The sequence below is a fragment of the Phodopus roborovskii genome, unplaced genomic scaffold, assembly GCF_943737965.1.
Source record: "Phodopus roborovskii unplaced genomic scaffold, PHOROB, whole genome shotgun sequence".
NCBI lineage: Eukaryota > Metazoa > Chordata > Mammalia > Rodentia > Cricetidae > Phodopus > Phodopus roborovskii.
In genome coordinates, this window is record NW_026126645.1 from 1,763,399 (window position 1) to 1,786,704 (window position 23,306).

The 23,306-nt window shown below is 47.7% G+C and overlaps 1 protein-coding gene across 1 annotated transcript; it reads left to right on the forward strand.

The window, feature by feature from the left end:
• The first annotated feature begins 3,122 nt into the window (after positions 1-3,122).
• Ifnlr1 (interferon lambda receptor 1) lies at positions 3,123-23,258 on the forward strand. The gene is made up of 7 exons (XM_051173551.1): positions 3,123-3,255; positions 7,734-7,857; positions 13,653-13,843; positions 16,223-16,365; positions 18,840-18,999; positions 19,286-19,416; positions 20,385-23,258. Exons 1-7 carry the CDS (start codon positions 3,198-3,200, stop codon positions 21,156-21,158), a joined length of 1,581 nt encoding a protein of 526 aa, XP_051029508.1. The 5' UTR covers positions 3,123-3,197; the 3' UTR covers positions 21,159-23,258.
• The last annotated feature ends 48 nt before the right edge of the window (positions 23,259-23,306 follow it).

The window sequence follows — 23,306 nt, forward strand, 5'->3', positions numbered from 1 at the left end:
GCATCACATCTCTCCCCGGAGCTGGTGAGACCTGGGCTGAGAGCTGGGCAGGACCCAGACCAGGAGAGAGTCAGCTCTGTGTCAGGACCGACGTGCAGGAGGAGCTCCTTTGCCTTGCCTGCTCTGCTTTGCTAGCTAACCCCAATACCCAGGCAGGGGACAGAGTAGTGCCACAGGAGCAGTGTGACCATGGAGCCAGAATGGAACTGACAGCTTCCATATCTGTGGAGGGGAAGAAGGAAGTGGGTAAGGAGGGAGGAAAAGGAACGAGACTAAGGGGAAGGAAAGGAAGGGAAGTGGGAAGGGAATTCAGAAGGGAAAGGAAGGGAAACATCTGAACCCTATGTTGTGACAAGGGCCGTGAGTGCAAGGAGAAGGAAGCAAATCGAAACATCTTCAGGCAGAACTTAACATAGATGTCCTGTTCCACCTTTGAAGAGAACTAAGGTGTGTTCACTCGGGAATATTCTAGACTTAGCCCCATATACTGTAGAAGCAGCGCTCCTCGGGTGGACTGTCCTGATCCCAAAGCTTCCTGCCTCTCTCATCCACAGCTGTGAGGGTTCAGATGAAGTACCTTGTGCTTTCTCTAGCCGGTGCCCAGATGGACTCAGTAAACAAACTGTTTTATTTCAGATTAACACAGCTATGACTAACTTTACAATAAAAGTGACTTTTCTTGTTAGAAAGTAGGAGCTGTCACTTTCTATATGATTTGTCTTTGTTTTGTTTTGTTTTGTTTTTTGTTTTGTTTTATTAAAAGCAGAGAGAAGAGGCTTTCGAAGAAAACCCTGCATGGGGTGGTGACACAGACCAACCATTGAAGCTGCTTGGGAGTGTGAGGCAAGGCAGTCACAGGGTCAAAGCCTGTCTGGGTGACAGAATGAGTGAGCTCAAGGTCAACTTGAACTACTTAGTGGACTCAAAATAAAAGGTAAAAAGAGGTCTGGAGATACAACTGGGAGACAGTGCTTGCCTAGCATACCTCAGTACTGCCAAACAAAGAAGAAGAAAACACTCCTCTTAGGGCTGGAGAGATTGATGGGGGATGTCTTTCCATATGCTGTGAATATATGTTTCTCTTGCTGGTTGATGAATAAAGCTGTTTCAGCCAATGGACAGGCAGGATTTAGCCAGACAGGAGATCTAAACAGGGATAGAGAAAGGTAGTAGGCAGAGTCAGAAAGACACCATGTAGCTGCCAAGGAAGCAAGAGACCCAGGCATCACTGGTATACCAAGACCACATGGAGACACACAGATTAATAGAAATGGGTTAATAATTAAGAGAGAGCTAGCCAATAAAAAGCCTGAGTCATCAGCCAAATTAATATAAGCTTCTGTGTGCTTATTTGGGACTAAATGGCTGCAGGACCAGGTGGAATAGAAACTTTCATCTACAAGAGATGGCTCCAGGGTTAAGAGTACTGGCTGATCTTTCAGAGGTCCTGAGTTCAATTCCCAACATCTACTTGGTGGCTCACAACCACCTGTAACTCCAGTTCCAAGGGATCTGATACCTTCTTCTGGACTGTGTAGGTACTGCATATACATGGTACACAGGCATACATGCCAGCAGAACACATACACACAAATCAGCTAGTCTTTAATAAAAAAATGTAAAAAAAGAATCCTCTTTACCCAAAAGTAATAGTCATTACTATAGTGGTAAGTGTCTAGGTATCCCTTCCTACGGTGTCTACAAAGACAGAGCTTTATCTAATTTTTGTTTTGTTTTCATAGAAACAGAGACTTGAGTAGGCTCAGTGTAGAGCCGAGAAAAGCAATGATCTTCACAATAAGAGCCCTGGAGACTCAGAAGCCAATCAGATTGTTTTGTGAACTTGCCAAGTCGGTGTCAGCCCAGAGAAAAGGCAAAAATGGTTGATGTACCAAATTTGACACAAAACTGGTTTTTATGCTGCTAATGGTATTTCTTTGTCCCCTTTAGTTCTTATTGGCTGAATTCTTCAGGAAATGACAGTCAATCTATTGTCTAGTATCTCCTCCTTCCTCACCTTAATGGTTCAGGGCACAATGCCCTTCTTTTCTGGTATGTGGGGTCAGTCATGTGGGCAGACTACTTGTAACTTTCCAACCCCAGAACACACTAAGTGTGCCGAGAAAAGCTGCCAGGCAAAGGAGACAGGGGCCTGGTGCCCCCCCCCCTTATCTCTGATGAACCCTACCTAAGCACACCTCACTGGAAACAGGCCATAATGATTGATTTCTTACAGAACAAAGGTTGAGCCCCAAAAGCCCCTTGTTGCACTGGGCCCAAACAGAGCATACTCAAAAAAAAAAATCAAAGTAAATCCACCCATGTTAAATTTTGGTCTGCAGAAAGAGTCTATGCTGCTTGTTGACCTTCTGGGAAATCAAGAGAAACCTGAGCTATTAATGGCTTGCTTTCCCAAAGGCTAGGCTTTATTCTCCAATAATTCCATACAATGTATCTTGGTGGTATCCACCCCCCAACTCTCCGGTTCTACTCCCTGCCCCCCCCCAAGCAAAAGGCAGAAACACAAAAGGACCCCTGATGTTGTCTTATGCCTACCCCACTCCACCTACAGGGAGCTAGAAAGAGCTACTGGCTTTCCTTTCCGTGCTCCGCGGTTTTCAGTCATGCTGTTTGCAAAAGCAGCCTCCGCTTGCTAGTTAGAACATTTTGTATGGTGGAATGAAGTCTCTGTCCCCTAGTCTAAGACAGAAAACAAAGCTTTTAGCGACGTCCTTTCTGGTTAGTGACTGAACAGCCTGCATTGTATCTTGTGTCCCAATTTGGAAAAACAGGCTCCTCAAAGTCCCTACAACGAAGCGGACGGGCAATAACACGCCAGCCTGGAATTCCTGCAGAACTCGGGAAGAAAAGCAGAACGTGCTGGGTGCCTTCCCTTGCTCCGCCTTCAGAACAGGAGACGTTCTGAACCCTGTTCTGGGTGCTGATTACTTAGTCCTCATTAAAACCCCAGAACTAAATTTCTTGCCTGATTTACAGAAAATGTTATTAATACCCCCGTCCCCACCCACGGCGGGGACCGCAGGCAGGCGACACTGGGCGGCCCTAGGTGAATCCCCACCCGAGGCACCGCCCGAGGCTCCACCTCCTTGGGCGGTCGCCTTTGTCACCTGCGGCCCCTGGGCCTGGCGGCGGGCTGCGGGCCGCGGCGACGGGCCGCCCGGAACCCCGGGACCGAGATGTGGCGGGTCGGCCGGTGGGCGCCCCTGTTCCTGTGCCTGCTGCAGAGCGTCCCAGGTGAGCGGGGGCCTCGGGAGAGGCGTGGGTGGGCCACCCACCCGAGGTCCGGAGACCGGATGTGGGTGCTGGGCCACCCGGGCACCTCAGGGACCCTATGCTCCCGCCCCGGGTTTGATTGGTCCAGAATGAAGCAATCCTGAGCTTGGACGTCCTTTCCGGCAAGAAAGGAGTTTGGGTTTCCAGAGACATCTGAAAGCGTTTACGGTATTTGTTCACTGAATCCCAGAGCGCATACCTGATTGACTCTTTTAAAAAGGGAACTTATGGGAGCTACCGTCCTCTTCCTCCGGCTGCGGATCAGATGTCCCACACAGGCTCCCGGGGACCCTGCCCTGGGTGATCTGGTCCCTGCTATGAGACTCTTAATAGGGCGTTTTCTCTCTTGGTCTCTCAGCTCGTAAATAAGATGGCACTGCAGAAAATACCTGAGGCCAGGACCCAACCACAGAACCACAACTTTCCACTGATCACTGCCCCAGGGAGGAGAGCCCCTCTTGGAAGCTATGGGTGTATCTCAGAGTCTTAGACTCAAAATAGAACGGGCTGGAAGGGTTCTTAGACTAAGTAAAACAATTACCAAAGTCCGGATGACTTTTAGTTGCTGCTTTGTGCTGGGCTCTGTGTTCTTACTAAAGTGCAGCCCAATTGTCCTATGAAGCACATAGTCAGCCATCTTTGTCAGGTGCGGGAAACTGAGTCTCAGAGCACTTAAGAGGTTGTCTTAAAGTCCCCCAGAGAGGGACACGCTGGACAGAGTGAAGCTGAAGAGAGAAAAGCTAGCCTGAGCCTTGGGTTCACCCAGGCTATCCATGCCCTGAGCACCCTCACAGTCCTGCCGCGGTGTTTTTTAATTAATTAGGGTCTTGGGGGTCGGGTATGTCCTATCCCCAACACAAACTTTGACTCTGGGCCCAGTGCCTCTTCCACGAAGGGTGTGAGTCATGCTTACCGTGGGCGGTGGTCTGAAGCTGTGACTTTTTCTGTGTGGCTGAGCTCAAACTTTGGGGCTGTCCTGCTCACGAATGGCTTAAAACTAAGGGGATTATGCAGACTGGCCTTCTGCTGGGTGCCTGCCTGGCAGACTAGGTGCCAGGTTTAACAACTGTGACAGTGTCTCAGTAATGCCGCTTCAGGTTTCAGGGTGTTGGATAGAATTAGAACTAGGAACTCACATCTGGGCCCGAAATACCTGAGGTGAGGAGGAAGCGGTGTGAGACTTGGGGTTGAGCTGAGAGACATGTGAAGAGCTGGGATTACCTTGCCTGGTGCCTGAAATGTGTTGGTCTCCATGGTGACCCATGTGATTGAATTCTCCCTGGGACCATGAGCTCCCCTGGGGTAGGAGACGGAGCTGCTTCTTCTGTTCCCTGGCACACTGAGGAATGTAGGAAACGTGGGTTACAGTAGTCAACAGGTGTGGTTGCTCATGCCGGTAACCGGTAATTGGTAATCCTAGCACCCTAGGTGCTGAGCCAAGAGGATTGCCACAGATTTGAGCTAGCCTAGGCTACAGAGTGAGAGGCGGGTGCACACGAGAACAGGAGTTATGCAGGCGCACGCGCGCACGCACACACGCACCCACACACTAAACGTAAACTGAGCCCAGGATATACTGGAAGAGGCAATAAGCCCAGAGCACAGACCTGAGAGTTGCCTTGATCTAGATTGGAGTATCTGGCAGGGCCTTGGTCCCCCACCTGTGTGCAGAGCTCCCAAATCCCCCTCAATGTGTTCAGCACAGCTAACTGGAAGCTACAACCCAATACAAAAGGGGCTATTGTTACTCTGTTGTCATCACGGTCTCCTCTTAGAGGTGTCAAGGTGGGCTACCTGGAGGAAGAGATATTTGGATAGAATCTTTTGGAGATTAGATGGTGAACTCCAAGTAACCCAAGACACCAAGGTTCACAAACATCTAAATGATGGGACCTGCACCTTTGGGGGCCTATGGAAAGCTGCCGGAGACTTCAGCTAGATGGCCAGGCCACCTAGACAAGTCCTTGGACACTCAGATGAGGAATATGGACTTTGTTCTGTAGAGGCAGAGGAAGGGCAGGGAGCCCTGGCACGGAGCAATCAATTGAAGGTAGTTAGTGTAAGTAGTTATCTGTGAAACAGGAAGTAGACAGAGGCCAACAAAAGGTGGTCAGGGAACGTGTCACAGAGAGTGCCATCAAAGGAATGTGACAGGAGCCATGGGATGACTAGATGTTGGGATCACCATGTGCAAAGGCTCGGAGCAGGGAGCAAGCCAGTGTGTTCCTGGAAGAGTCTCCGCCAGCATGGCTGTAGAGGAGGGGGAACGCGGAGGGATATAGGTCATCCTGGGAGCCTTGGAGGTTCCAGTATAGGAGTTTCCTTGGAGTAGGATAGACGGAAACCTTGAAAGGATTCAGCAGGAGACAGACATGGTGTAACTTTCATTGTAAGCCTTGCATTTGTGCAGAGGGTGGACTGAAGAGGACAGGGATGTTCTGAGAACCCACAGGTAACCGAGGGTTCCAGTAGGAGGGGATGGCATGACCCCCATCCTCACAGACACCGCAAGGGAGCTGGCTTCAATATTTTTAATGTGGCTTTCTTGGTGAACAAGTTCCCTGTGCATTGTTGTGACAAAACACATGGTAGAAGATGTTGCAACACATGAGAGAAAGACACCATACAATAAGGTTCAAGCAGAGGGCTTTTTTGGGGGGGGGGGTTGGGGAAAGGAATTATAAAAAGGGGAAAGGGAAAGGGGGAGACCAGCCTTCAGAGACAGGAGCAGGAGAGAGGAGAGAGAGAGATAGGGAACAGACAAGAGAAGGAAAGGAAGAGAAGGATGGGAGGTGGGCAGGGCCCTTTTAAAAGGGAACATAGTGAACATGCACAGGTGGTGCTCTTAGTGTCTGCATCTGAGGACATATCCTGTCAGAACCCCAAGGACAGGCCAGTACAGATGCCTTAATACTAACAAAAGCCACTTAAAAGAGGATGTGTTGGGTGGGGCTCAGAGTTTCAGAGTGTTTATGGCCATCATGGCAAGAATGGCATGGCAGAGTATCTCTAATCTGTGGCAGCCAGAGTGTGTGGTGGGTCATTCACGTGGACCAGACCCAAAGCAGAGAGAATGAATTGGAACAAGGTCTGGGTATGTTGTTCAAGGTCTGCTCTTGGTTACCTTCTCCACCAGCCAGGTTCCACCTCCTATGGGCTCCATAGCTTTCAAAATGGCACTAAGAGCTGGAGACCAGATATTCAAAATTTGAAGCTGGAACACACAGGACACTTCTTGTACCTGGCAGAGTGCCTAGGACCCAGTTGTCCAGGCAACAACCAAGGTATCCCTCATAGAAGAAATCCGTTTATCCTGGCAAATCTCCTGTGGCTCTAGTCTGACTGGTGCCCACTTTAGACCCACCTGACCATCACCTTGGCACTGAGCACTGGCCCTGTGTTCTTTGTGGATCCCTAGGGAAAGCCCAGACTAATTCTTCAATGAAAAGTGCAAATTTAGTACGTCACTGTAGGTGGAAACAAGACCAAGATCCTGGGCAAGGAGGGTTGTCCCCTCCTTGTCTCTGGGTCAGGTAAAGCAGGAGTGCAACACTTTAAGCAGAAAGGGGGAAGCAACTTATAGTCTGTATGAGGGAATGGTCTGGGGGCCACCTTGCGTTCATGGGCAGATGTCCAAATGGTCCATTTAAATAAGCAAGCCATGGGGAGTAACATGGAAAGGTTTGAGTGGGGTCAACTCTGGCTGGGTACCTTGTAATGACAACTCTGCTCCTACCACCTAGGCAGCCAGCATGACTGTATCCATCCCGTTCTAACAGTAGGGAGACCCATGAGGAGCATTTTAAGATTATAGTAGTATCTATTCACCCAACACACATGTGTCATATGTGCACTGTGTCTCAGGAGCCATTCCAAACAGGCACTGGGGTCACAGGGAGAACACAACAGAGAAGATTTGTTGGCTAATAGTGTTCAAACCTGATGACCTGAGTTTAGTCCTCAAGACCTGTGATGGGAGGAGAGGACCAACTCCTCAATTTGTCCTCTGACTTCTATACGTGTGCCATAGTAAGCACACACCCATATTCACACATACACATCACATGTGCACAAACACACATGTACATGCACACACACCTATGCTAATGATAAATTAAAAGTTAACAACAAAAACAATGCTTGCACCAAGAATCTTGTGGCATCCAGGAAGGGTATGAGGCTATTCATTGGCTCCTGCCCCATGGCAACCACATGAAACCCACCTTTGGATGCCAGAATAAATAGAGCCGGCTCTCTAGGCACAGAGGGACACTAAGGGCTAGGGAAGGGGAGGGCTGTAATGCAGCAGCTGGCAGATGCTGGTCCTCACATGTGGCAAGGAATTGAACACATGCCATACATCTCATTCTCCAGCTATGGGTACCTGTGCCAAGCTTAGCCAAGCGCTCCAACCATCCTGACTTCTTTCTCTCCCACAGGATGGTCCCGTCTAGCCCCACCCAGAAATGTGACGCTGTTCTCCCAGAACTTCACAGTGTACCTGACCTGGCTTCCAGGGCTTGGTAACCCCCCGGATGTGTCCTATTTTGTGACCTACCAAGGGTACAGGGGCACCTCCCTGCTGGTGGGTGGGGAGATGGAGTAGTGGGTGAGGGATGGAGGAGTTTCCCTGGGCTCTCTGCATTCCATGTGTCAGCATTCCGAAATTCACTGGTTCTCTGGGAGATGGCATGTGACAGTTTCTTGGAGAAAGGCTCTTGCTAGAGGTTAGAGATAATAGGAAAGATAATTGGTGGAGAATGGCAGATGATAGTCTTGCTGGAGATGGGGTGGGTCTTTGTGTAAAGTTGGAGTAGGGCTTGAGTGGAGCTGTGAGGGCCAAGACACCAGGGGACAGAAGTCCTTGGGGTTTGTATTAGTCACTTTTCTGTGATAAAACACCACAAGGCAACTCATGGAAGAAAGAGTATTTCAGTTTAGGGTTCCAGAGGAAAAGTCCCTGATGGTAGATGAGGCCGGGCAGCAAGAGTACATACTCTTTTGCTGCCTGGGGACTGGCAGCTCAGGGCTCAAAGGGAATCCACAGAGTCAGGATACTCTGACCTTTTATCTGATGGGGTAAGGGAAAAGACACACACTCTCTTGATGGTTTTCTTCTTTATTCTTCTGTATTCTATGTCTTTATTTTTCCTCTACAGCTTATACACCCCAACAAAATCTTTCAGGCAATATAGAAATCACAATTTGGTTACATTCTATTTTTCAAGTGAATGATTGCATTGAATACAAGTAAGAAACATGTTACAGGTGAAAAACAAATTATCCCCAAAAACCCACGTTCATTCACAACCTAGCAACTTGTTTCAGATTAACAAAGTGTAAGCAAGCAAGGTATTTTTCTCAGCCAGTTCTTTTCCTGGCAGGCTGCATTTTTGTGGTTGCAAAGAAAGAACCACCATTTTATTATTTACCTTGAAAGGTGATCTTAGAAAGAATCTTAAAGGAATCATAAACCTAAACTTTTAAAACGGTCAGTTCTACTCTAAATCTTCAGGGTACATACCCCACTCATCAATGATTCTTTATCTCAGTATACTGAGGACAGAAATGGGTACAAGGAATTAATCTTCATCTTTGATCACCCATCAGTCCTCCAAAGGGAAGTATGTCATCCAGTAATAATTGGGATGCTTTGCTTTTTGATCCCCAACCTCAAAGCTATTATCAAAATATCTTAATCCAACCCAACCCGAGGTTATTCTAAGGCTTTGTTTCAGCTATGGTGCACACCAAAACCTGTGAATGCATATATATTTTGTTTGTTTATGCTGTTCTCCATATGATTTGGATTTCATTGTTGATTGTTTCTAATTCTATGCACTTTCATGCTCTGGATTAGTCATCATTTTAAATGTTTATTTGTTAGTGTGTTTCTACAGCCCCAAAGGTCTTACCTTACTCCAGCTTGCACTAAGTCCAAAGTTATCAATTTCAGGTGTGGGTGTGACTTAGAATGTGACTCATGCTGAGGCAAAATTACTCAGTGGACCTTGGAAGCCAGATGAAGTCATGTGCTTCTAAATTGAAATGGTAGGACAGGTGTGAGTTAAGCATGTCCATTCCCAGAGGGAAGATCAGGAGGGTGATGGAATGCCAGTCACACCTGGGGAGGCAACTTCCAGTAAGGCTTTTTTTTTTTTTTTTTTTTTGATTGTTTTAAAAAGTTTGCTGTATATGATGACATATGCCTTTATTGCCAGCATTCAGGAGGCACAGGCAGGTGGATCACTGTGAGTTTGAGGCTAGCCTGGTCCACACAGTTAGTTTCAGAACAATCAGGACTACATAGTGAGACCCTATCTCAAAAATAAAAACAGAAGTTTGTGTGTGTGTGTGTGTGTGTGTGTGTGTGTGTGTGTGTGTGTGCGCGCGCAGGTACTCACAGAGGCCTGAGAAGGGCATTGGATACCCTGGAGATAAAATTACAAGCAACTGTGAGCTGTCTGATGTGGGAGACGGTAACCGAACTCTCGTTCTCTGCAAGAGCAGCAAGTGCTCATAGCTGTTGAGCCGTCTCTCCGGCTGGCCCTGCTTTTTTGATTCTTGAGGCAAGGTTTCACTATGTACCTCAGGGTGGCCTCAAACTTGTTTTACTTCTCAAATGCTAAAATTACAGACATCTGCCACCCTGCCCAGATTTGTTGATATTTTTTAGACAGGCTCTCCCTGTGTAGAATAAACTGGTTAGAATTCACAATGTAGCCCAGACTAACCTAGGACTCATGATCCTCCAGTCTTGGCCTTCCAGGTGCTGGGATTACAGTTGCACTCCACCATGCCTGGCTCCATTTAAGGCCCCAGAAACTATCCTTTTTAGCTCAATGTTCTTGCCTTGGTCCCACTGAGCTGGCAGCTACGAATTTTGAATCCAACAGCTGGAAGACTCCCCTTTTCTCTGTAAGACAGCCCTATCCCTGAGAGAACTGTGTCCCAGCAGTTGGGAAGACGGCCTTGCTTCACCCCCTGTTGATCTCTCAGTCATCTTCATGATCCATCTTCCCTTTCCCAAACAATAATGCAAGTTAACCTACAAAGAACTCTTGTGTCCCCTCTGGTCAGCATACTTCATTCTCTCCAGTCTCTGTCAAAGCTGGCAGTGGCTCTACTGGAGTAATTTGCCCTCCATTTCTGGTTTCTGATGAGGGAGCTGATTGCATCCATTAATTACACCCATAAATTCCTTTTTAAAAAGATTTCTTTATTTCCATGTTTGTGGGTGTTTTGGTTGCATATATGTAAGTGGTCCAGTGCAGTGCCCTCAGAGGCCAGGGAATGGTGTTGGATCCTCTGGAACTGGAGCTACAGATGGTTGTGAGCTGTCATGTGGGTGCTGGGAACTGCACTCAGGTCCACTCTCTGCAAGAGTAGCAAAGGGTCTTAACCACTGAGACAACATCCAGGAATTCTTTGTCAAAAGATCTTCCAACCACAATGTTGATGTTCTCTCCAGAACACTTGTTTTGAAATAGTGTTTCATGTAGCCCAGCCTAGCCTTGAACTCACTAAGTAGTGGAGGATAGCCTTGAACTCCCAGTCCTCTTTCCTCTACTTCCCATGTGCTGGGATTACACAGGCATTCACTGCCACATCCAACTCTTTACTTGTTTATTTTGCTGTATGGATAGGCTGAGACTTGAGACTTTTCCAAATCCTCGAGCTCTGGTTTGTTTTTACTTCAACAGCCTCTCACATTTTATAGTAAGCACACCCTCAACACCTTGCTTAGCTGAAATTTCTTCAGCTAAATATTCAAGTTCAGGTCTCTTAATGTTTCTTTTTGACAAAACACTAGAACACAATTCGGCCAAATGCTTAGCTACATATAGTTACAATACTACATATAGTTACAATAATTGTAGTTATTGTAACAAGGACTGCCTCTCCTTTAGGGACAGTAACATAGCAGATGTCCTTTTTGTCTGGAACCTCACTAGAATCACCCTCCGCAGCAGTTTAAGAAATGTCCCCATAGGCTCGTTATTGAACACCCGGTACCCAGTTGGTGGGGATGTTCTTTATAGCACCCTTACTCAGCTTCTCCACTCTCCCATGACTCATTCATCAAATCCAGAGACATCCTGACTTCCTATCCCTCACACTCCACACCCAGTCTCTGGGCACATTTGACTGGCTTTACCGTCAAAATATATCCTGGATATACCTGTTCTCGTCTTCTCCGCCAGCTACTTTCTCTGACACTGCTGCAGCCTCCTACTCTGCTTTCAGAAATGGCATTTTATTTTTATTTTTTGGTTTTTTGAGACAGGGTTTCTCTGTGTAGCCGTGGCTGTCTAGGAACTCACTCTGTCAACCAGGCTTGCCTTGAATTCACAGAGATCACCTGCCTCTGCCTCGCAATTGCTGGGATTAAAGGAATGCGCCACCATGGCCCAGTTGAAATTGTATTTTAATGTATTAAAATTATTATATGCATGCACATACATGTGCATATCACTGTGCATGTGTGGAGGTCAGAAGACAAGTTTGTAGAGTTGGTTTCCTATTTTCTTCCAGTGTAGTGTGTGTGTGTGTGTGTGTGTGTGTGTGTGTGTGTGTTGTTGTTGTTGTTGTTTGGTTGGTTATTTATTTATTTATTTATTTATTTTTGAAACAGGGTCTCACTATTTAATCCTGGCTGTCTTGAAACTTTCTGTGTAAACCAGATTAGCCTTGAACCCAGAGACTGTCCTCTGTACATGCTGGTATCAAAGGCATGCACCACCATACCCACTTTCTATTTCCATCTTTACATGGGTCCTGGGGATCAAACTCAGGTGGCCAGTGTTACATGGCATGCACCTTTACCTGTGGGACTGTTTTGCCAGCTCCAAGGGTGACCTTTCAAAAATACAAGTTAGATCACTTCAGTGTGCCTCAACCTATTCACGGTGCTCTAACAAAGTACTTTATGTAAGTTAGAGACAGTAACTATCTATTTCTCATATTTCTGGAGGGCAATGAGCCCAAGGTGAAGTCACTAGCATAGCTGGTTCCTGGAGAGGAACACTCCAGAGATCATGCCTTCTCACTTTGTCCTTACATGGCAGAGATAGCAAGCCTGTGTTGTCACGTGGGAAAGAGGCAGAGTGTCTGGGCAGCTCTCGGGAGCCATGCTTAGAAGGTCATCCTTACTAGCTGTATTGTTCTCATGATTTAATACCCAGAAGGCATCACTTTGAGATTTAAACTCCAACATTCATTTGCAGGATCACAGGCCTTCAAACCCCATTTAAACATCCAGTGGCTTCCCATCACGCTTGTGATAAATTCACACTCCTAGCCCAAACCTGCCAAGGCCCCTGAACTGCCACCTCCCTGTCCCCCTCATCCCCTGTCCACTTGGGCCTCACCATCCCTTACCCACTGGACTTTAGCTCTTTGGCCTTGCATGTCTTTGGCCTTGCAGTTGATCACTGAAGGAAGTCAGGGCAGGAACTCAAAGCGGGACACAACCCTGGAAACAGGAACTGTCCGCTTTCTCAAATAGCCCAGGACCACTTGCTCAGGAGTGGCACCACCCGCAGTGGACTTTGCCCTTCCTACCATTGGTCATTTGTCAGGAAAATGCCCCACAGACTTGCCTCCAGGCCAATCTGATGGAAGCATTTTTTCCCCTCAATTCAAGCACCCTCTTCATGCCTTGTAATGACAAAAACTCCCCAGCACACCATCTCAGTCCATCTCTTGCTGTCTCGTATCGTCGCCTGGTTTCCTCTTCCTCCTCACTGGGGGTCACCGTCTCCCTGGCCTCTTCTGAGACACCCTCTCAGAGCAGCCTCACTCTTTTTATCATTGTATCACTGCACCTACTACCTCCTGGATTTACATTATGGGTGTGATGAGTGTCCCTTGTTCCCTCCCATCAGCAGTGAGAACCCTGGGGAAGCAGGACCTCATCTGCCATGCTTTGCCTATTCATTGGTACTTGGAATAACACCTAGGCTTAAGTCACTTTTTTACCTCCGTGTCCTGAGGATGTTGCAATCATATGAAGCCCTCTGTGTTTCCCTCTGCCATTCACTCAGCACCCAACAGCCAGTGGCCTACAGATGCCTGAGCAAATCAACGCAGAGAAAGTGTCATTAATATTAGTGATGGTGACTCCAACATGGCCTTGTGAGGAGGCACTGCAGATGGGAACCTGGGACTGAGAGGCAGTGAGTGCCCTGTGGAAGGACCCAGAGATGGAGACGACAGAGACAGGATTCCTTCCCATCCACACTTGCCTGTTCATGGCTGCCCGGCACATCTGACTGAAGGGTGGGATATATATTGGGTAGGTCAGGTGCTCTAATCCAAGGGAGTCCACAGCCCACCCTCTTCTGTCTCCCCTGCAGCTATCCCAGCTCCCAACATTGGAAAAAAGTGGGGCAGTGTGCAGGCACCAAGGCTCTGGTATGTCCCCTCATGTGCCTGAAGAGACAGGATCTGTACAACAAGTTCAAAGGACGGGTGCAGGCAGCTTCTGCGTCTGCACGAGGCAGGTCCCCACCGGTGGAGTCCAAGTACTTGCATTACCTTTTAGATGGTAAGTCCCAAGGCTGAAGAAGTATTTGCTATTCTTGTAGAGGACCAGGCTCTCAGTAACCATGTTAGGCAGCTTACAAGAGACTATAACTCCAGTTCTAGGCAAGCAGATGACATCTTCTGGCCTCCTTTGCCACATGCACACACTTGTGTACATACATACATACATACATACATACATACATACATACATACATACAATATTATCGCGGTAAGCAAAAATGGGTTCATAATTAAAGGCAGAGCTAGCCTATAAGAAACAAGTAACCGGGCCAACAGTATTGTACCAAATACAGAGTCTCTGTGTATTATTTGGGGCTGGCGGCATGGCGCGGGACAAGACCAGCGGCGGCGGGCGGAAAAACCGTACGCCTTACACAATATTGAAGGTTGGTCCTTTTGATGAAGATTCTGAGTGAGCAGCTATCCCTCCTTAAGAACACTGTCCAACAATCTTGTGTGTCTGTTAATATGTGTGAATATGTGTTCATGTGTGTGCACATACATGTATGTATGAGTGCCCATAGGGGTCAAAGGACAACCTCTAGTGTCACAGTTCCTCAGGCACAAACCTACCTTTGTTTTCCAGATAGTGACTGACCTGAAACTTGCCAAGCAGGCTAGACTGACTTCTCTGGTCCAGAGGTCCAGGGAGCTCAACCACCCCCCTGCCTGGGTCTTACCACCGCCTGCCTGGGTCTCACCGATTCTCACCCTGGGCCTCACCATAGACGCCCAGGGCAGAATGAACTTCTGAGCTCATTCCGGTTGCCAGACTGAGGTCCCTGACTCCTCACTGCTTACTTGCTAGGCGCCTCTCCAAGCTGCTAAGATGCCTGCATTTCTCCTCATGCTCCACCACCCCTCTTGCTAACCAGAACTGTGTCCTAGTCATATCTGACATCTCAGTACCTTCCCCTCTTCTCTGACTTTTCTGTTGCCAACAGCAGAAAGTCCTCTGCTCTTGAAGGCTCTGCACCTATCTGCATGGCCCAAGGATAAACATGCCATTTTAAGGCTCTGAACCTTAACTGAAATTCTTTTTGCCACTCAACAATGACACACCAAACTGGCCACATTCTGGAATCAAGGTGGAACATCTTTTTTTTTTTTGGGGGGGGGGTCCTGTCTGCCATGAGCTTTCCTCTTGGCCCCAAATTCATATCTTTTGCAAATGCATAATTTATTCACCCTGTGTCAAGGTCCCCCTAGGTTGCCTCTTATTACATCAACTCAAATTCCAAGATCTCCTAGGTTGTGTCTGAGATAAAGGGCTGTGCATGAGATAATGGTTTGGGTGCAATCCACTCAGTATGATTTCTGGGCATGGTTCCTCTCCACCTCTGAGCTGGCAAGACTGAAATATACTATCTCTGTTCCCTATATAAGATATGGGAGGCGAAGGTAACACTAATAAAAACTGGGAGACAAGGGAAATGAAGACATTAGTCCAAAGCAGCTTTAAAATCCAGCTGGGCATTCGGGTTGACAGTCTGGGACAATTCTCTTTGACTCCCAGAGAAGACCTTTAAGCTCTGGCTTCCACTTCCAAAGCAGGCTTCCTCCTTCACCACAGGCTCTAAGTACCCACAGCCAAGGTTTTGCCAGCCTCCATCTTGTCAGCAGAAATGAAGTCAATAGCTTTCTTTGATTTCATACATAAAAGACGAGGTGGCAATGTTTCTGTAAATACAAAAATCTCAAGAGCTATGGATCTCCTGTGGCTGCTTGAAGAGTCACCCCTGTGGGACATCTAATGTTATGTTCAGGCACATTGCGCTGCATTGCTTTCCCTGGACATCTCTGACTAACCCACCTTCCCACCCCCACCTTTCATCTCTCTGGGACAGCAAGAGACAGAGCCACGTAAGTTTTGTGGGTTACTGTTTGGTGTCCACAGTCCTCTTCAAACCGCCCTTCCTCACAGACTTGGCTGAAGTCAGAAGGATCCTGACTCTCAGCCAGAACCTACCCACTATTAGTCGTGTATTCTGGCAAGCTTTAGATTCTAGGGTCTTGTTTTATTTTTAAAAATTGAGTTGGTAAAGACTGGGGAGAGAGCTCAATGGTCAAATGCTTCCGTGAGAGACCCTGACTCAGAGGATAAGGTGAGGTTTACAGAGGAAGATACACATGGACCTCTGGCCTCTGTATATACACTCACAGGTATGCTCACACACACAAACACATGCACACAACACATAAACAGTGAGGATATGATGCTTCCCTCTTGGGGCCAGTGAGAGGCAAGTAAAAGGGCTGTGAGGAACTTGCAACATAGTAGATAATTTAAAAAATATATTGTGACTGCGCCCTGTGCAGGACAAACAGGAGATGGGCTCCCGGAGGTTTCTGACAGCTCCTATTCTGTTTGTGACAGTGGAGCCCGCCCCACCCACCCTTGTGCTCACCCAGATGGAGAAGATCCTATGGGTCAATGCCACGTACCAGCTGCCACCTTGCATGCCTCATTCGGACCTGAAGTATGAGGTGCAATTCTGGAAGGAGGGCATAGAGCACAAGGTAGGAAAGCCTGTGCTGTCCTGAGGGAGCAGGGCCCCCTCCACCTTCTTACACAGCTTCCTGCATTTTCCTCCAAGAATTCTCCCAAGGCCCCCTGACTCCAGTCAGCCCTTGATGATGTGCAACACCGATGGCCTGTTCAACAGGAGCTCTCTTTGCCCTCCACGGAACAGGCCTCAACCACACTGTAGTTTTCAATCTCATCTTGGAAATTGTAGGCCTTGCCTCTGAGGGGTTGGGGCACAAGCCCAGGGATGTGTGCACTTGAGTGTGCCAGTCCATATCCATGTGTGTGTATTGTTCTTATGAAAACCACAAGGTATTCTCATCACTTTCCACTATTTTTTCCTCCCAGACAGGATCTCACCATGTAGCCCTGGCTGGCCTGGAACTTGTTATGTAGACCAGGCTGGCCTCGGACTCACAAAGATCTGAATGCCTTGTTTTGTTGTTGTTTGTTTGTTTTTGAGATTGTGAACCAGGCACTACAGATTAAGTAAGCTAGGCTAACTGGCCAGCAAGACCAGTGATGATTCTGTCTCTGCCTCACTAGCTCTGGGGTTACAGGCATGACCAGAGTTTTATGTGGGTGCCAGGGATCAAATTCGGACCCTCATGCTTGCACGGGAGAACATTTTATAGACTGAGTCTCTCCCCAGGCTCTGCCTCCTTTAAAAGTTCAACTGAAGAGTTTTGGGCTGCAGGAAATTGATTCTCCAAGTCACCCAGATTCATTACAGAAAACCCAGAAACATCTAAAAAAAAAAAAAAAAGCACCCAGGGATGACCATGACCATTAATGGCTCTTTGTACATCCAGTTTCCAGCATATTCTGGGAACAGGCCTGAATATTCATTTATGATAGATTAGAAAACCTTTTCCTATACAAGTCCAGAGAGTCAATATGTTTGCCAATATGTGGCCTCAGAGTCTGAGCTCCGCAGCTCTAACTCAAAAGCAATTGCTTATAGGCAATATGGAAGGAAGTGAATATTGCCGGGTTCCCTCTTATGAAAGTAGGCAGTGGGTAGAGTTGGCATGGCTGTGGCTCAGTGACCCCAACTCTAGCTCACTCTTCTAGCATTTACACCTGTGACCCTAGGGATATGAACATAATAAGGTGGTTCCTGCCTTCCGGAATCCCAAGAATAGTAAAACATTACCCCATCTCCCATCAGCACATACAATTTGTCCAAATCTGGGTCTTATTGTGTAGTCTGAATGTATATTGATATTACAGGTACATGCCACTATGCTTGGAGTAAATGTGTATATTTTTTGTAAGTCAATGAAAAACTAAACATCCTAATTAGCATTGCCCAATAGGAGCATACTACAAGCCATGTATGTCATTTAAAAGTTTTATTGCCTATAGTTATTTTGTGTGTGTGACTCTGTGAGGGCAGGGCAGTCGTGTATGCCACAGCTTGTGTCTGGAGGTCAGAGGACAACTTTATGAAGTTGGTTCTCTCGTTGGATTGAGCTCAGGTCATTAGGTTTAACAGCAAGTGGCTTTACTACATCATCCTACTAGTCCCAAGTCATTTAAAATGTTCCTCGTTAAGTTAAAGGAGCAGGTTTGAGGGAGGGGAGTTGGTTGAGATAGGATTTCTGATATTCCAGCCTAGCCTTGAACTTGCTATGTAGCCAAGAATGACATTCAACCCCTGACCTTTCTTCTCCTGCCTTCACCTCCTAGGTGTTGGTATTACAGGCATTCACAACCTGGCTTGACTTTAGCTTTTTGTTTTGAGGCAATCTCTACATAGCCCTGGCTATCCTGGAACTCACTATGTAAATCAGACTGACCCCAAACTCACAGAGATGCAACTGCCTTTTATCCCATAGCATGGAATTAATATGATTGCTGCTTGGCCTTCTTTTTCTTCTGTCTTTGGAAACTGTAGTCAGGGCATACCTCCATCTCACTAGCCACCTTCCCCTACTTTGAGCTACCCTGGGCAGCGGGGGCAGCTTCTGAACCTACAGTGATTGAATGGCCCTTATCCCCAGTGGAGATGTGGCTCCTTCCAGGGCTTGATGAGCTACATGGGAGTGACCCCAAGTAGCAGGCTGCTTTTGAACCCCAGTGGTCTGTACAAGAATATATAGCTGAGAAGAAAGCAGGAAGTAGAAAATGCCCTTAGTGCTTGCATTTAAAAAATATTTAGTTATGTGTATGGGTGTCCTGTCCAAATGCTCATTTGCACACCAGGGGAGGGTACAGTTATAGACAGTAAATACAGTTATAGACAGTAGGAAGGCGCCATGTAGGTGCTGGGATTTGAACTCAGGACCCTGGAAGAACAGCCAATGCTCTTAACCACTGAGCCATCTCTCCAGCCCCAATGCTTGCCCTTTAATGTAAGAAGAGAAATGAAAGTTCCTGGGTCCCACTCTATCCTACCTGGCCACCCCTCCACATGTACCCATCAGCTGGCTGCAAGCTCATTGTTTCTTGCTTCTCCAAACAGACCCAGTTCCCTGCCACTGAACACAACAAACCCATGGAGATCCCTCTCCAGCAAGGTGCTAATGGACGCCACTGCCTCAGTGCCAGAACCATCTACACCTTCACCGTCGCCAAGTACAGCCACTTCTCTGAGCCCAGTTGCATCTTTATAGGGGCCCCAGGTGAGTGGGAAATGGCATTGGGGAGGGGGACTTCCCTCTTTCAGAAGTCTCGTGATAGAACTGTTAAAAGTATAAACTGAGAGATGTGTTCACTTAGGGAAATTCCAGCTCTACCACACTGCCTGTGTGTCTTTGAGTAGTTTCCACAACCTCTCTGAGCCTCAGCTTCTACCAGAATGGGCTTACTCTCCTGAGGAATGAGCAGGATGGTCACTGGAAACACTTGGCACACTGAGGTACTGGGGCCATTGTTCTGTCTGGAGTTTCGACGTTCTCTTCTCCCTAGGAGCCAACTGGGCTGTCTTGACACTGCCCTTACTCTTGCCTCTACTGGTAGCAGCTGCTACAGTGGGTGTGATCTGGAAGACACTGGAAGGGAACCCCTGGTTTCAGCGGGTGAAGATGCCTCAAGCACTGGTATGGCACGTCTAGGGTGTATAGAAAGCATGGAGGGTATGTAGAAGTGGGGTGTTGGGAAGCAGAAAGTGGGGCTGAGTTTGCAATGCTTCAGACAGCATATGGGACTGGCCCAGACTGTAACGTTGGCTGTCTTGGCTCTGTCTCCAAATTCCCGCCTCTGGCAGTGCCATCCAACAGCAAATCTGCCCACCAGAGGGAGACATGCCTAAGTCCCTTTCCATGGAATCACTTTGTCTCTGCTAAGGATTTGTCCGGGTGCAAAAGAGACCCCAGAGAGGTCCAGAAGTGTGTGTAGTTGGAGCTGGTACAGATGGGGCCTTAAGGCTATAAATACTTAGTTTTCAACTTGACCAAGGTCGAGCATCGCCAGGCCAATATTGGGATGCTAGATCCTCTATCAGGATCTAGCTGGGGGGGGGGGGAGACCTAGACAGGTCAGAGGAGAGCTGGACTGGACCGGGTGGGGCTCTAAATACTCCCTAGTGATGGGCTTCAAGGACAGAATTTCCCCATGTCCCTGTGTCCCTGTGTCATAGCAGAACATAGGTTCAAAGAATTGTAGAGGTTCACCTGGCCAACAGCCTGGCCAGTGACCTCTGCTGGTCAGTGATGGCCCAGCCATGAGGCTGCCTATTCCTGGGCACCAGCAGGAGCTCCCAAACCAGCAGCATTTCTCATGCTGATGGTTTTTCCCACACCATCTGTATTTCCCATAATAGCCCAGGGGCCTCCCCCATCATTGGGGTAATGCTGAAGCACAATGGACCCTCAGAATAAGTAAGGCTTTTGCTAGAGGGAGAAATGCTTCCTTCCCCACCATGCTTAGCCCCCTTGTTTTCTGAAAACCCCTCCCAAAGAAACAACTTCCACTTGAATTCATCTGTACTTCTGCCAGGGGGCCCCAGATTCAACCAGTCTATCTCAAGAAGCTGAATCACCTTCTCTCCCCTTCCTTTCTACATCAGGACTTTTCTGAATACAGATATCCCATGGTAACCTTTCAGCCCAGTGCACCTGAGTTCCCAGATGACCTGATCCTCGGTCCCCAGAAAGAACTGACCATAAGGATCAGCCCAGGCCCTCGAGTCAGAGACCCAGGCACGCTACAGGCAGGACCAGAAAAGGACAGCACTGAGGATGAAGATGAGGACACAGATGACAGTGACAGTGTCCAGTCCTACCTGGAACCGCCCCTCTTCATGAGGGAGAAGCTCCAGGTTATGGGGCACTCAGAGACAGCTGAGTCTGGGGTAGGTTCAGGGGGAAGTGAAGATTCATCTGCCTGGGACTCTTCGGACAGGAGCTGGTCCAGCACAGTGGACTCCTCCCTTAAAGATGAAGCTGGATCTTCCAGCTGTTTGGATAAGAAGGAACCAGACCAAGAGCCTGATGGAGATGGGCACCAGGAGGCGCTCCCATGCCTGGAATTTTCTGAGGACTCAGGCACCATGGAAGAACTTCTGAAAGATGACCTCTCCAGATGGAGAATTTGGGGTTCCTTATCCCCAAAGAGAGATCTGGTTCCTGGGGAGTCCCCAGTTTCTCTCCAGACACTGACTTTCTCCTGGGACAGACACTTTGAGGAAGAGGAGGGGGAGGAAGAGGAGGAGGAAGAGGAGGAAGAGGTGGATGACTGGGAATCAGAACCCAAGGGCAGCATTGCGAGCTGCTGGGACACCTCAAGCCTGCAGAGGACAGAGGTCAAGGACAGGATGCTGGGAGATTACATGGCCAGGTGAGATGGCCCTGGTGGCCAATCTAGTCTGGTATTGCTACCTCTACTGCACTTCCCTGGGGACCAGAGACACCTCCAGGTCTCACCATCCATGTCCCTTCCTGAGGTAATCAAAGTCCTGGCCACTAATTGTGGCTCACTCATGCGCTCTTTGTCATTTGGATTGAGCTGTAAGATGTTACTATTTCCTATGACCCATCTGCTGAAGATGACCTGTGAGAGGAGTAGAGCTGTGGTCAGAGACTAGTTTAAGTTCCTGTTGCCTATTGTCCCAGGGATGACAGACCTTATGGAAAACGAGACAGGTGAAGCCAGGTGGTTGTGGGCCCCAAGGATTAACACTCTGGTCCATCAGTCACGTACAGCATTGCACGAAGCAGACTTCGGATCAAATCCCTGCCATGCCATTTACTAGTAGTAACCTGAGCAAGCCACTCTCGGTCTCTATGGCTCAGTTTCCTCTTCTGAAGCTGTCACGTGGGTATGGTGAAGATTCATAGTTTCTAGGTATGTGTGGCATGTGGTCACCCATGTTATTTGTACTATCTGTGCACTAGAGCCCCTCCATCTGTTCAGACTCTTGGAAGGTCCCAGGCATCTCTCACCAGAGACCCTCTAAGCCAAGAGTGACAAGAACACCTACCCTCTAGGTCACCCCATTCCTTCCTCGTGACCTTCTAGTCAGGGGCTCCCTAAAAACAGAGCCCAACCAACTTTGCTTCCTTCTTGAACACAGTCCTCCTTCTAGGAGCCAGATTTGTTGGTGAAGGACAGAAACTGCACTCCTGGCCTGGTGTCGAATTGTGACAGTTTTTGACTGTTATGGTCATAATGAGGTCTTAGTGTCTAAGAAACCACTGTTCTTTTGGGGGAATGATGTGTGTCATTGGTTTGCAGATGAGCATGGCTGTCACTCATAGAACCAAAGTTATTTGTGGCTGAGGATATAAACAGTCCTGGGCCTGGGGTGGGGTCCGGGGCCCCGCCCTTTCTCTAGCACTTTACTCCATGATGCAAACAAGACCCCCACAACCGCTTTACCCACAATGCTATGTGGTTTTGAGTCTGCCATAAAGGTACACCTTTACAGAACACATGTGAAGTCACCCCCTAATTCAAGGGTTCTCCAACTCACTCCCAAAGGCCTTTGGGAGCCCAGGATCTTCCCCCTCATTGAGTTGATCTACACACAGTGACCATGCATAGAAGGTGTGTTGAGGGGGTTCACAACTAACAAAAAGTTCTCAAAGCACTGTCTTCATCTCTGTCATGTTTCAAACAAATGGCCCGAAGTGTAACATGGAAAGACTCTTGTTGAAGTTACCTGGCAAGGCTGTCCTAATGACAGCCTTGAGTGTGATCCCAAGAGTTTCCAGACTCATCAAACTGACAAGAGGTCTTTGCCACCACCTCTAGGACACACACACACACACCTACCTCCCTGGAGTTTCCCTGCAATGAAGCTTGACCATGTCACTGAGGTTGGAAGAACAAATGAGTATGCTTGAGGAGGGACATAGCGTAGGAGTAGCTCCTGGAAATGTTCTTTCTGAGACCCAGCTGAGCTGCTCCATGATGGCACTGTCAGAAATCCTTTGAAATGATCATCATTACAGTGTTGTCCTGACCCTCAGTGACATATGCTCACTGTCCTCATCCTCTGTGACATATATGCTCACGTTCTCATTTGAGAAGTATGTCCACAATTCCTGAAGCTTGCTCTCTGGTCTAGCCTGGGCCTCTTAGTCATTGTAAAGTCTAGCTCCTTCCAGCCCTTAGACCACTGACAAAATGCCTGTGGGAAGCCCACAGAAAGGGCGTAAAGATCAATGCAAGTGCTTATAATGTGAACTCAGCACTTAACTTACATAATAGCCCTGTATGGACACAGCATCTGGGGATTGCAAGGACAGACATCGAGGTCAAAGTGACTGCCTTGGGTCACAGTGGTGTGTGGCTTCAGCACTCAGAAGCTATATACCTTATACATTTGTATTTTTGTTGAATTTTGCACTGTGTTTTATATCCTATTTAAATAATACTTTAATGTATGTTGATATAATACCCAGAACTTTAAATAAATATATCTATTTTTAGAGTAAAAGCTATAACTGGTGGAAACTGATGTATACTTCTCTGTTTAGAATATACA

Bases quoted from the DNA above. Each gene is read 5' to 3' on its own strand.
- Ifnlr1 (XM_051173551.1), top strand. From the start codon at position 3,198: ATGTGGCGGGTCGGCCGGTGGGCGCCCCTGTTCCTGTGCCTGCTGCAG. The intron at 3,256-7,733 runs GTGAGCGGGGGC...TCTCTCCCACAG, and splicing joins CCTGCTGCAGAGCGTCCCAG to GATGGTCCCGTCTAGCCCCA. The intron at 19,417-20,384 runs GTATGGCACGTC...TTTCTACATCAG, and splicing joins TGAAGATGCCTCAAGCACTG to GACTTTTCTGAATACAGATA.